The sequence below is a fragment of the Armigeres subalbatus genome, chromosome 2 (genome assembly GCF_024139115.2).
Source record: "Armigeres subalbatus isolate Guangzhou_Male chromosome 2, GZ_Asu_2, whole genome shotgun sequence".
NCBI lineage: Eukaryota > Metazoa > Arthropoda > Insecta > Diptera > Culicidae > Armigeres > Armigeres subalbatus.
Window position 1 is genome coordinate 355,916,206 of NC_085140.1, and position 13,107 is coordinate 355,929,312.

Sequence of the window (13,107 nt, forward strand, 5' to 3'; positions counted from 1 at the left end):
GCCGTGATTCTTTCTCTGGGTGTTGGTTGTTGTATTTGATTGTAGCGTATTCATCCGGAAATGCTTCCATTTGTGCTTGTCGCCACAGTAAATCTTCCGCGCTCAGCAACTCCTGCTGCGTTAATGTACCCGTTACCTTCAGGCCGAGAAATCGTTTGGCTGCTCTTACAACGTATGCTGTACTTCGAAGTAATCTCGTCCATTTGGAGAATCTTTCCACTTCTACGAGGGTGTGTATTGGAGATAGGCAGCGATGATATAAAAATGATGTTCGCATGTCTTCCGTTGTTGAAAAATCTACAGGCGTATCTTTCATCCAGTTCGCCTCCGAATCCGCTAGGAAGTGGGGACCCGTATACCACCAGTCCGCTTGGTTGAAGCTCGGTTCTTCTTTCCATTTCGTCGCTTGATCAGCCACATTCAGCTTGGACTGAACTTTTCGCCAATCGTTGATGGTAGTCGTGGTTAAGATCTCTCCCACTCGGAAGCCAACGAATTGGTGATACCTTCGCGTCTCAGATTTCAGCCACGCCAAAACAGTTGATGAATCTGTCCAGAGGAATCGTGCTGAGATTGTAATAGTCAACGCCTTGCAGATGGTGTCCAAGAGACGGCTCCCTAGAAGAGCCGCTTGCAACTCCAGCCGTGGGATCGACAATGGCTTTAGCGGCGCTACTTTCGTTTTGGCCGCTATTAGCGTACATCGTGGGACCCTGTTGCAAATACTCCATAGGTACGCTACGCAGGCGTATGCGTTCTCGCTGGCGTCCACAAAAATGTGAATTTGGGAACTCTCGTATCTGATTTCGCTATCCGAGTAGAAACACCTTGACACGTTCACTTCCGTTATCTGCATCAGCAGTCTGCTCCACTTACGCCAATCTACCAGAATTTCTCCATTGATCTCCTCGTCCAAATCCAGACCTGCTCTCCAGATTTGTTGCATAATCAACTTTCCGTGGAATACGAAGTGCGCAACCAGTTCCAACGGATCGAACAAAGACATGATCGTACGCAAGACTTGGCGCTTGGTGGGTACACCCTTGTTTACAACAATGTTCTGCATTTCCTCCTTCAGGTTCAACTCGAACGTAAAGACATCCTCCGATGGTTTCCATACCATGCCAAGCACTCGCTCTACATTCGCTTCCAGGTGCATCGACGTTTGTTGGGTTTTGCCGACTTCCCCGATGCGGTCTAGCAATTCGGGAGAATTTGATGCAAAATTCCGGATTTCCATTCCTGCCATAGCATGAACGAGCTTCACGTCTTTTATCAGCTTGACCCCTTCCTCTGCCGTCTCTGTACTATCCAGATAATCATCTACATAGTGATTTTCTATGATGACACGGGCTGCTTCTGGATACCGATCCTCGTGGTCCCTCGCATTTTTATTTTTCAAATATTGCGCGATGCAAGGCGAGCATGAAGCGCCAAATGTTGCAACGTCCATCACGAATATCTGTGCCGGCTGCCCCGGCTGTTCACGATAGAGGAATCGTTGAGCCTGTCTATCTTCTTGACGGATTCGGAATTGATGAAACATTTCCTTTATGTCTCCACTAAACGCCACGCTCTTCTGACGGAAGCGCAACAAAACTACTGGGAGCGACGTCAACATATCGGGTCCCTTTAACATCATGTCATTGAACGAAACGCCTTCTACTCGTGCTGCTGCGTCCCATATTAGACGAACCTTCTCAGGTTTTCGTGGGTTCCTCACCACCCCAAGTGGTAGGTACCACACCCGTCCGGATTCTGCCGTGATCCGGTGAGCATATCCTTTGGCAAGGTACTCCTGCATTAACTCACTAACTTTTCCTCGTAGGTGTGCATCTTTCATTAACTTTCGCTCTAACGCTTCCATCCGACGAAAAGCCATGTTGTAGCTGTTTGGCAGAGAAGGCTGATCAGTTCGCCACAATAGCCCAGTTACCAACCTGCCATCGACTCTTCGGGCATATTTCTGTAAGATCTCTATTGCCTTTTTATCCTCCTCAGATTGTGGACTGTGACTGACAATTGCTTCACCCACCGCCATAAACTGCATGAACATATCGTGTAATTCCGTTTCTCCCTTGTGTAGCTTTACGTGGTTGTTCATGTGCTCTATTGTATAACTATCTGCCATGCGTTTTCCGAATAAACACCATCCTAGTCGAGTTTTAACTGCAACCAGTTCTCCGGACTTGCTTTCGCGACTCTTTAGTGAACTGATCAGCCTAGCATTGTCAACTCCGATTATAACAAGAGGTGAAGCATTAGTTTAACTCAACAGCGGCAGCTTTCTTAAGTAGGGGTAATCCACGCAGAGTCTTCGTAATCTACCGTTTGGCAAGGTAGTTTCAACTGGCTGACCGTTCTAGCGTGCAGTGGAAATTCACTTTCCAAACTGTAACCGGATATAGCGATTTTGATGTGCTGATTTTTTCTCGGTCCTCATAATGTTTCCAGTCCAGCCTAGGTGCAATGGATCACTAATTCCCTTTGCGCCCAGCTGTTTAGCAACGTCTGCCTCTACCATTGTTGACGAAGACCCGTCATCTAGGAACGCGTATACGTCTACACTTTTGCCGTTGCAGTGCAGTGTTACCGGAAGATATCGGAGCAATGCACAGGAAGTTGTCGAATGATAATTCTGGTGTTCGACACGTTTTTCCGCTGGTAATGATGATGTGGGTACGCTTGATTCAATGTTTTTAAGGTGTAGCAACGAATTATGGCGCATTCGGCAGTCTCCAACTCCGCATTCTTGTTTTGACCGACAAGGCCAGGAGCGATGAGGGACTAGGCATAATCTGCACAATCCTTTTTGTCGTAAAACTTTCCATCTCTCATCCACCGTAAGTCGCTTGAAGGCTGGGCACTCAGCGATGCGATGGTCTTTTTTTTCACAGTATATGCAGGGTTTAGGTGTTATACTTTTGGACTCAATTGCAGATGTCCCAGATACAGTCGAAGTTGCTTGATGGACGAATAGTTTTTCCTTCACCGGTTTCTCCCTTCTTCCCCTTTCATGTTTACACACGACCGGTTGCCCCACATCATTTAATAGAGTCACGTCACTGGCCATCGTAACTAGATCCTTCATGAACTCGTTGAAAGTCGCCAGGTTGACAGTGTAGTAATGACGCTTAAAGGAGGCCCATTGAAGTTTGAGATGTGGCGGAAGTCTATCCACTTGCTCCTGCAAGAGCATAGGGTTGCTAATATGCTGGTGTTGTTGTGCGATTATCATGTGCTCCACTAAGCTCCCTACGCCCATTCCAAATTTGATCAGGGTTTTCAGATCGTCCCCTCGTGGAGATGGAATTTCACGCATCCGCTTTAACAGGGCATGGATGATCACTTCTGGCCTTCCATACAGTCCATCCAATGTTGCCATAACGTAGGAACTGATTCTGGAATCAGCAAACGACTTCTCACGCTCTCCAGAGCATGTCCGCGTAAGCATCGCTGAAGTCTCGCCAAGTTTTCGGCGTCGTTGTAGCCGCATGCATCGGTAGAGTTGGTGAAGGAGCTCAGGAAAAGTGGCCAGTCTTGAGGATCTCCAGCAAACACGGGCAACTCCTTCGGAATAACTTGGCGGGCGGCCATTTGTTCGGATGTGGGTCCACGGCGAGAAATTGCGTGGTTCAAGATTCGTGACTGCACCGGAACTGATTGCTCTGATGGATTATACTGGTGATTTTGTTCCAACGGTATCCCATCCGCCGTCCGTCCCGAAGCCTGGAACGTTTGATATCCTTGTTGATCCCTGCCATAGTGGAGCTTGGGATATTACATCGCTGTAGTCCCGTTTGCGGCAGAAGCTCGGTAGAATTCAGCAAAAAATCCGGTTGGCGTTGTGATGACTGTAAGCGCGTTGTTGATGTGTGCTGTAGATCTGTCGGCCGCAGTTGGGCACCATTTGCCACAGATGCTGCTGTTGGTTTTCTCCTAAACTGCTCGTACCCTGGCGGAGGCTGACTCACTGCTTGATTTTGAACACTTGACACTGTTAACTGCTCACGTCCAGAAGTTGTTTGCATTCCTTGGGGATTTGAAACACTGAACTGCCCCGACGGTGGCAAAGATAGAAGCGAAAATTTCTCGTTACACTGATCGTATGCCATCAACGGCGGATTTTGGAGAACTAAAAGTTGGGTTGTTGAGTTGACCTCGGTAATAGTGTTGGTGGTAGTGGAATTTGACCAGCTACATTCAGCCCCGGGGGAGGTTCACCTGATGGCTTGGTAGTGTCCAGAGAGAAATTAAAGCTAATTGACCCTGAACTATTCCTAGCAAATTTCCTGACTTGTCTGCATTTTTTGGCTTTCTCGTGACCTTATCTGATTAGCTACGCTTCGTTTTGTTGCTCCTACTACAGGTGTACTAGTCTGAGAAGCCTCGGCTATAGGCTGTAATCTAACGTGTAATGTGCTCACATTAGTTCTCACCTGATTCGCTGTTGACCAACCTGTATTGATGGAGGTTTTACCTTGCCCTCCTGCGCGTGACGTCATGTCGTTCAGGGCGGTTCCCGTATCATTCCGTGTCTGATGGTCTCGCTGCGATTCAATAGAAACTGGTACCACCGTCTGCTGGTGTACTAAAGGAACAATTCCGGTTGGTGGTCCCTGTCCTGGACCAATTCGTTCGGTTTTGGATACGGTCGCATCAAGTCGTACTCCTGAAGTGGTAGAGGTAAATCGTCTCTCATTGTCCACGCCTAGCACTCGGACTGCCGTCGACGACGCGTTGAAATCGGCCTCAACAGGCCGGCAGGTCGGTAGGATTTCTGGAGCAGCTGTGGTCCCAGCCCCTGTTACAATCGCCACTGGTGTAGTCTGGTTTTCGAAGGGGTTCGAACGGTGTCGCTACATCACACTCGGAGGTGACCGTTGCAGCCTCGATATACTCCTCTGAAGCGGTTGTTGGATGCTGTTGGGAACTAGTAGACGTTGTGGGAACGATGTGAGCCGACGTGGTAGCTACTGAGTTGTTTGCTCCATCTGTCCGACCCGACGCATCGACCCATTTCCTAGTGTTATCGCGAGCTTGTGTGGCGCTTACTCTGCTCCTGATGCTGCGATTCTCTTCTTCTACTAGCTGCTCTTCTAGAATGGCCAACTGCTGTCTTTCAAATTCGATTTCGACCTGCCGTCTCAAGCGCTGAAACTTCTCCGCATCATCGAGCTCTTTGAGGCGGTTTTGTTTTTCTTTCTCCAACTGTTGGAGACGCAATGCTGCTAGAGCAGAGCTACGGCTGGTTTGTGACAATGATTGGGAACGATGACTTGTGTGGTGGGAAGAGACACTCAGGATATCATCTCTCTCGACGCACCTCTTACAGGTGAAACTCCGTTCGGGATCGGCAATCGAATCATCCACACCGGCACATGAATAGTGCACGTACCCATCACATTGGTCGCATTGAACCAGATTATCGGCTTTGTCCGATCGTTCGCACAGTAGACAATGGCTACATGTTGTATTCATTGTGCGATGATCAACCACGCGGACATCGATTGTAACAAATCTTTGAAGATTTTGTTGGGAGGAATTTCGTTCCGGACGAAGAGCAAACACCTCTTGCAAGCAGGTCTTTTCGACACAGCTTCAAAGCTGAAATTTAGTTTATTTAGTTCATTATTTAATCCATTTTTTAATAATTGTTAGCACTTACATTTGGTGTTCTTTGTGTTTTGTCCGTTTAGGTTAAGCTATGCTTTCGATTTTTTACTCTCCCTTTCCTAGATTTAACACGGTGTAATAATATAGATAATAAGCCAATATAAACAAATTTAGGAATAGAATATAATATTACCTTTTAAGACTATTAATTTAAGTAGATTTTAGAACTTTATTTAATTTTAGGGATGATAATAACTTCTGCTCTTTCCTCACTGCATGTGTTAAATCAGTTGACATCTACTTATTCAGATAACGGTTCGTAGCCGTCAAAGTATGATAGATGGTTTCGATAAAGGGCGTACTCGAGACTCACTTCTCATGTTCGAAAAAGAGGAGGGTTCTCGCCAACAAGCTTTGATAAATTGTCATTTTTCTTGTGTACTGCAAGATGCGTTGTGAAATGAAGAAAATTATTCGATGAAAATATATTATTTCCAATTCCAAAGCTTAACGTCACTTTGACACTATAGTCAAATAAAACACTTTAAAGCAACTGTAAATCTGAACTGAACTGAAGAACAGTTTCGATATTACAGCACATATCAAAACTATCTTACAATGTCTATTGATTTCAGGAGATTTAATACACATGGTTGAGTGAGTACATTTAGATACTTTGAGTGGCTAGCTTCTTTTGCCACTCAAAGTATCTAAATGTACTCAACCATGTGCATTAAATCTCCTGGGAGGTCAATAGACATCGTAAGATAGTTTTGATATGTTCTGTAATATCGAAATTGTTCTTCAGTTCAGATTCGCAGCTGTAGATCTGAAGTCCTGAACTTAGAGACAGTTTGGATGACCCAGCTTATCCCAAAACTATCTTCCATTGAGATATAATGATCATAAATGATTGCATATCGAAGCTATGAGAATGGAAACCATATTTTTAGCAGCTGTAGATCTCAAGTCCCGATCTCTAGGAAAGTTCGGAAAATTCAGAATTAGAGAATTTTCAAAAATTTGTTACCAGCCCCGGTCTAACCGAGTTGCTTTTGTGTGTATTGGCGACCTATGTACCGACGCGACGTAATGTCAGGTGTTTTGTGTTGCCGTTTGCACAGGAAAACGTTTTTAGTCTTTTCGGCGTTAGTTAGTAAATTTATGTTATTATAAAGTAACATGTTTAGCACGAATCAGTTTATATCCCATTTCCAATAACGTGATTCCAGGGTAACCTTACTTTATGTTTGTAAGTCAAGATTGTTCTCGAAAACATCCATTGGGGTAGGTTGGTCGAATTTTGTGTAAGTTTGTTGGCCTGTAGGTATCCACTAATAAACGTTTTCCATTGATATACTGTTGTGTTTAATTTATTTTACCCCATTCGGCCATCCTAATTCTTGATTTTGTTTATTTATGACTTTTCCCTGATTAATTTTTCACCTATGAACAAAATCACATAAGTGCTCAAGTCTTGTATGTTTATGACGGAGCAAACCGTTTTTCAAAAAGTATATCAAGAATGTGTACAGAAAGCAATACTCGACCTACCAGCCCCGGTCTTCCCTAACAATTAGTCACACCGAATTCTCATCTATTTTATCAGAATGTCGACGCAATTAGATGTCCTAAAATGTGTTAGATTCAAATTTTTATAATATTTTTTCATAAATTCATTTGTAATGGCAATTTAATATGGAATTATTTTACAATCAATCGAAATTATTATCTATCAAGCTTAACATTTTCCGCTCTCACCTTTTCCGTTATACTTACTTACGAAGAAGCCATAGTCTTCATTATACTTTAAATTTCACCTTCATGATATACTGATAAAAACCACGCTTGTAGTATGGCGATATATTGAAATCATGTATAGGTATCTTACAACCATGGTTATTTTTTTCGAATTTAAAATTTTGAATAAAATATGGTGAAAATATAAATCTACTGCTACCTACATCATCGTCTTCTAGTCACCGTACCGCATGATTGCACTCAAATCGTGCAAACTTATGCTTACAAATGCATTACTTTGTTCAGAACAATTGTAACATTGACCGTCTTAATGCACAACACTTGGCTTAGCGATTGAAATAAGTATAATAACCAGATTAACGGGTCGAAGCGCGCTTTGTAGATGTGCTTTTCGTTCAGTTGAAATCGAAACTTCCAACCGAATCAGTCTAGTCGTTGCTCAATAAATATGGGCAAAGTGAATACATGCGATTCGCCAAATCCTTTGAAAAACAGTATCGCTGACAAATATGGCAAAAACGGTGCCGTCCACATATTTACCGGAAATGAGAAACAGAGAAAAGTGTTGACCACTCCGGTCATTTGGGACCGTAATGTCGATCGAGTTCGTCCATATTTGGAGAATGAATGGGCCAACTATGAGAACACTCCGAATCGCCAGGCGGAAGAGACCTTTCATCGTTTGAGAAGTAGGCTCGGTCGTAACAACGAGGACGAGGGCGATTCGTCGGGTTTCGATATGTACCGAAATGTGGTGGAGAATGCGTTGAATGTGGCCTTTCTGGCGGCCAACTCCAATCATCTACGTCTGCTGACCGAATATCAGGAGCAAACCGAAACGTATCAGGTGTGCGTGGGGATGTTGATCATGTCCTTGATTCTACAGATTTTGCTCGGCGTTTCGATGGTGACCATATCGGTTTGTTGGAAATAATGTAATCGATTGTGAAGTGGATAGCTAAAATGGAAATTTTCGTGTGTTAATTTGTATTTCAGGTAAATAGTGACCAGCGTTGGAAGAAGCTTAAGATGTTTGCATCTATTGGGGTTGCTGCTATAGCTATTATGAACATTATTGTGCTGTCTCTGGTGAATGCAGTATTGTTATAGTTAGTTTTCATGTTATAATTAAATTGAGAGAGTCTGTAGCAAAGTTGAAAGTAATGCCTCGATTCAATATTAGTAGAATATAGCAAATAAAGCTTGTTTTTTTATATTCGCGGAATTGTTATACAATGAAAAACATTTTTTAATTGCAGCTTTTTCCTCAAAAAATAGTTTTGATTACGTACACCACTTTGCTTCGACTTCGTCATACAAAATTATTTTTTTATTTGTGAATAAAAACAATAGTCCGAGTAAAACAATAGTCCGAGTAAAACAAAATGTGGTGAATTTCCAACGTACTATTGTAGAGAAATTAGTCATATATAAAAATGTAAATTAATTTAATCGTATGTATATGTCTTGAATCTTATCATTCTTGTAGCAGTTCCTAATAGTTAGTTCCTAGTAATTTGATATCTATACTTAGGTGACTGGAACTAGAAGAATCATTGGAAATCTGTCTCGATTCTTTGATCACTATCTGATATAACAATTTAGTTGCACATTTTTTTTCTTCCATGGCTATATATTCCATTCTACATGGTATTCTATTAGCATGGCCTAAGTTATTAAATTGAAAGTTTTTGTATGCCCGCCATTGCATGAGTGTGTGTTTTGTGTGGCAAGTACAATGGATACACTAAGCTCAGGGAGTCTAGAATGTTTCTCACTCGAAAACATCCTAGTCTGAGACCGAGCATCGAACTCGCTATCACCAGATTGGCAATCTTACACCTAGCTAGGCTAACATGACCACCCCATAGCGACACGAAACGGATAGCAAATTTGATCTATTATTGTTAAGTCATCTTTCTTTTGCAACACGTTCTGGTTTTAAAATCCATTGAACAGCTCTGTTGAATACCGATGGCGGACACGAAAATGTGGTAATATTAGAGTGAATGTCTGCGAACTCATTGTAACACGAAGAACTATATTTGGCGCATTCTTCATTTTACCAACAGCAGTCCATTGTTGAAATATTCCGAATTTCAAAACATCCTTGTTAAATTATGATTATAATTAACAGCTGGATAAAGCTGTGGAATTGCCATGAAGTATTTTAGAGATTGATAGGTTAAACATAATCCGTGGATTGTGAGCTTAGCAAAAACAACATTGGAATAATCAAAAAGGTAGGTATTTTGATTTAAGAAACTTACGTAATTTGTGTACGACCCCTAAGAATATTTGGGTGAATCCTAACATATTTTTTGCTACCTTAAAGCAATCAGCAGTAGTATTTTCAATCATACAAAATCAAAGATCTAGCCTTTTCGGGGGGTTCCTGACTTTAGTAACTACTGCTCTGTTTTGAAGTTCTGTTATCTTGTTCACTCCCTAATTCTGGAGTTAATTGATCTGTCTTTTTACTAGTTACTTTCGCTTCGATATTATCCTGAATGAGTATCCTTCTCAGCACTGAAAGGATAAGACTCAATTAATGTCTCAATAAATTCGCCAATGGTCTGACCCTCATCTGTACAATATGACGTTTGCAAAGAAGTTTAATCATAAAATGCAGTTTTCCTATCCTCTCGATAACGGTTCCAAATTCGCATTTTGAAAAACTCAACGTCACGTCACGAGATGCCAATCTATCATTTACCGCCAAGCTACATTTATCCCCCACTTTTCCACGGTTTGTCATTTTCTCTTCGACCTTAGGAACAATAAGATCTAGTCATGATTTCATTTGTCGTCTAAATATTAAGAGTAATGTCATTATTGTTCAGAAATGATTGAAATTCGTCAGACGTAAACTGAACTAAGTACCAGGAGTCAAACTCTACTAGGTGGTCGTACGCGGTCTACCACTCGCTGACCCACAAGCTGTTCATTCAGGCGGTACATATTATAAAGCGAAAAGAGGCAGGTGCTGCATAGGAGGAGCCTTCCTACCTGATCTATATCCCAAAATGACGCACAAAACTCAAAAAGCTCCGAGACGTCAAACACATCGGTCAAATCCTCGTTCGCTGGGAGGCCTACTGGAACAAGCGTGCAGATGTTACGCAGTGTACCAACTGCTTGTACCAAGGACACGGCACAAGAAACTAACAACTCAAAGGAAGGAAGAAGGAAGGAACAACTGTGGTGAGTCCCACGTCACTGAGACCTGCCCCTCGAAAGAATTTTCCGCCAAATCAGTGTGCTAACTGCGGTTGCCCACACCCGGCTACAGACCGTAGTTGCCATAACAGCGCCAAGTACCTACGGATCCGGAAACAAGCCACTACCTCTCATCAGCCCGGTCGTCGCACGATAAATGCCCCAACTGTGCCTGCTTTGAGCGCTGAAAATATTCCTGCATTGCCAAAAACTTCGGGTCCCGCCAGAATACCTGGCTTTGACGGCCATAGGCGTAACTAGAGTCTCGGTCTAGGGGGGGCCATGGCACCAGCTGATGGGATGTAATTTTCAAAGGCGATTTAAAGCACTGTGCGCATGGATTGCAATAGAAATTGTTTGACTAAGTTTATCGCTCATTCGTCCTAGAACTAACATAAAAAACGCGAATAATATAATTGATTTCCAATGATGCTGTGATGTGATGCTGTGATGCTTCAAAACGCTGTGTCTGTGTCAACTTGTCTTCTCCTAGTACTAAGTGTGGATAAGTGTGTAATCTAAGATTCAAGAATCTTCTTCGAATTATCTGTAAATGAAATTCGATATGAATATATTTCTGAAAGTTTTAAAGCATTTCCATGATTACTTAATGCATAAAGATCTCGATTTTTTTGGAAACTCTTTAGATGTAGAATAAATTCCACGAAATTTTGTCATAATCAATATAAGTATTCATGCAATTCCAAAATGTATGCTATGTGCTGAAATAGTTAAGTACCGATGAATACAAATTTGGAATCCTAAAGTGTTTTTTATGAGTCATAATTTCCATGAGTCATAAATCAAATTCCAGAATAACATAGGGTTTTTGTAGCTACTGACGTTAGGAAGAGGCTTTATTATGGTTTTCTGAATAGGTGAGAGATTCCTTTGCAAAAATCAAAGAGACTTGAGAAGCAACCAAATCAATCTGAATTTTGCTGCAAAAGAAATGTTTTCTGATACGAACTGGTTTCTGAATCTAATTTTTTTTTATCCAAAAAAACAAATTCTAACTAAAGCAGGCACAAAAGAGTTTTCCGATGATCCTTATGAAATCGCCAAAAAATTAAATGGAACAAGATCTTTTGAGGATTATAAAAATATTTCTTTAATGCAATCTCTGTTGTCAGTGCGAAGGTTGCCTAAGTTTTGTCCTAATACTTTCCTATAATAAAGATTCTTAAGTTTTATAATTTTATATCTTTCTGTGCCAGAATTATATAGCGAGAGCAAAAAGCTCCATAGGAATTTGATCAACTGTTTTGCGGCATACCTTGCGATTAGCTCGAAGATTTTCGAAAGAATGGTCGTTCGAAATTTCATTGACCGGATTTGCGTACATGTGCTCATTTTGATGTAGTTGCTTCAGTCTTTTTCGAAGCGGATGGTAGTTTAATAGAACAGAAATATTTATATCTTAATACAATTATGTTTTTATGTTTCTGCGACCAGGATACTAGTCAAACAAATGCAGAACAAATTTATTATTTTAAGCTAGCAACTGAATTAGAAGCGGCATTGATTTTAGCTTAAAAATCGAGAAAATGTTCCCGGGGGTCCAACTTAAATATTTCGATGCTTTGCTGAACAAATGGTCATAGATGTGATAACGCAACAAAAAATATGTTTATAGAATTCATAATCAAAATTAAGAAATATGTAGTAAAAATGTAAATGAAATAAAAACTGACTAAGTTGGAATTACTTTTCAAAATTTTCTGGGGGGGGGCACAAGTAGGTCTGGAGGGGGCCAGGCCGCCCCTTATTTACGCCAATGTTGACGGCTCTCAATGTGCAACCAACTCAGGGACTGACCAACATGCAGAATCATCGGATTGCACTCCAGTGGGAAGTAACTAGGCGCTGTATACAGTTCAGCTGAGTTTTGGACTATTTTCACAGAATTTTGCAGTAGGCTGAAAAACTGCAAGAACCGATCGGACCAAGTAATGGTCTAGGGATACATGGTGTGCGAATATGTGGTCAATTGTGCCGCGGAAAATTCGCATCGCCAATTGGAATGCTCACTCTATTAGAGCGAAAACCTTGACTTGGCTCATTTCCTAGCCCAACAAAACCTAAGTCAATAGGAGTTATTACTGAGACCCGGCTCAGCTGTGAATTAATGTCCCGCTCCCTAAACACGCCTGGACCGACTGGACCGTCCCAAGTCAAACGGTGGGGGTGTGGCTATACTAATCAAACACGGATCCGCTACTAGATTCTGCCTAATTCTAAAACAAAAATCGTCGAGGCAATCGGTTTGAAGATTCTTGCCGTTCAAGACGCTGTTTATCTCCCTCGACAACAATTTATTCGCATGGATGGCCGTTGGAGCGCAGACCTAAAATCTATTCATAAAATTATTATAATTGATATGTGCAATTATCACTCGAGATGAAAGAACCTTATCCACAACACTACTCACTCATCATTTAACCAACACACTTATCACTAATGAACTCGCCGAACCACGCATACACTATCACCTCGAGGTTGTACCTAATG

At 41.9% G+C, this 13,107-nt stretch overlaps 2 protein-coding genes across 2 annotated transcripts; one reads left to right on the forward strand and one right to left on the reverse strand.

Moving 5' to 3' along the window:
• Window positions 1-4,520: 4,520 nt before the first annotated feature.
• Window positions 4,521-5,879, reverse strand: LOC134217104 (uncharacterized). Its single transcript, XM_062695877.1, has 3 exons — window positions 5,810-5,879; window positions 5,669-5,735; window positions 4,521-5,607 (listed from the first exon to the last, which is right to left on the reverse strand). The coding sequence occupies exon 3, from the start codon at window positions 5,479-5,481 to the stop codon at window positions 4,753-4,755; it is 729 nt and encodes a 242-aa protein (XP_062551861.1). The 5' UTR covers window positions 5,482-5,607; window positions 5,669-5,735; window positions 5,810-5,879; the 3' UTR covers window positions 4,521-4,752.
• A 1,679-nt stretch (window positions 5,880-7,558) lies between these two features.
• On the forward strand, window positions 7,559-8,487 carry LOC134210054 (ninjurin-B-like). Its single transcript, XM_062686077.1, has 2 exons — window positions 7,559-8,296; window positions 8,374-8,487. The coding sequence occupies exons 1-2, from the start codon at window positions 7,826-7,828 to the stop codon at window positions 8,485-8,487; spliced, it is 585 nt and encodes a 194-aa protein (XP_062542061.1). The 5' UTR covers window positions 7,559-7,825.
• Window positions 8,488-13,107: the final 4,620 nt, after the last annotated feature.

Bases quoted from the DNA above. Each gene is read 5' to 3' on its own strand.
- LOC134217104 (XM_062695877.1), bottom strand. From the start codon at position 5,481: ATGAATACAACATGTAGCCATTGTCTACTGTGCGAACGATCGGACAAA.
- LOC134210054 (XM_062686077.1), top strand. From the start codon at position 7,826: ATGGGCAAAGTGAATACATGCGATTCGCCAAATCCTTTGAAAAACAGT. The intron at 8,297-8,373 runs GTTTGTTGGAAA...TTTGTATTTCAG, and splicing joins TTTCGATGGTGACCATATCG to GTAAATAGTGACCAGCGTTG.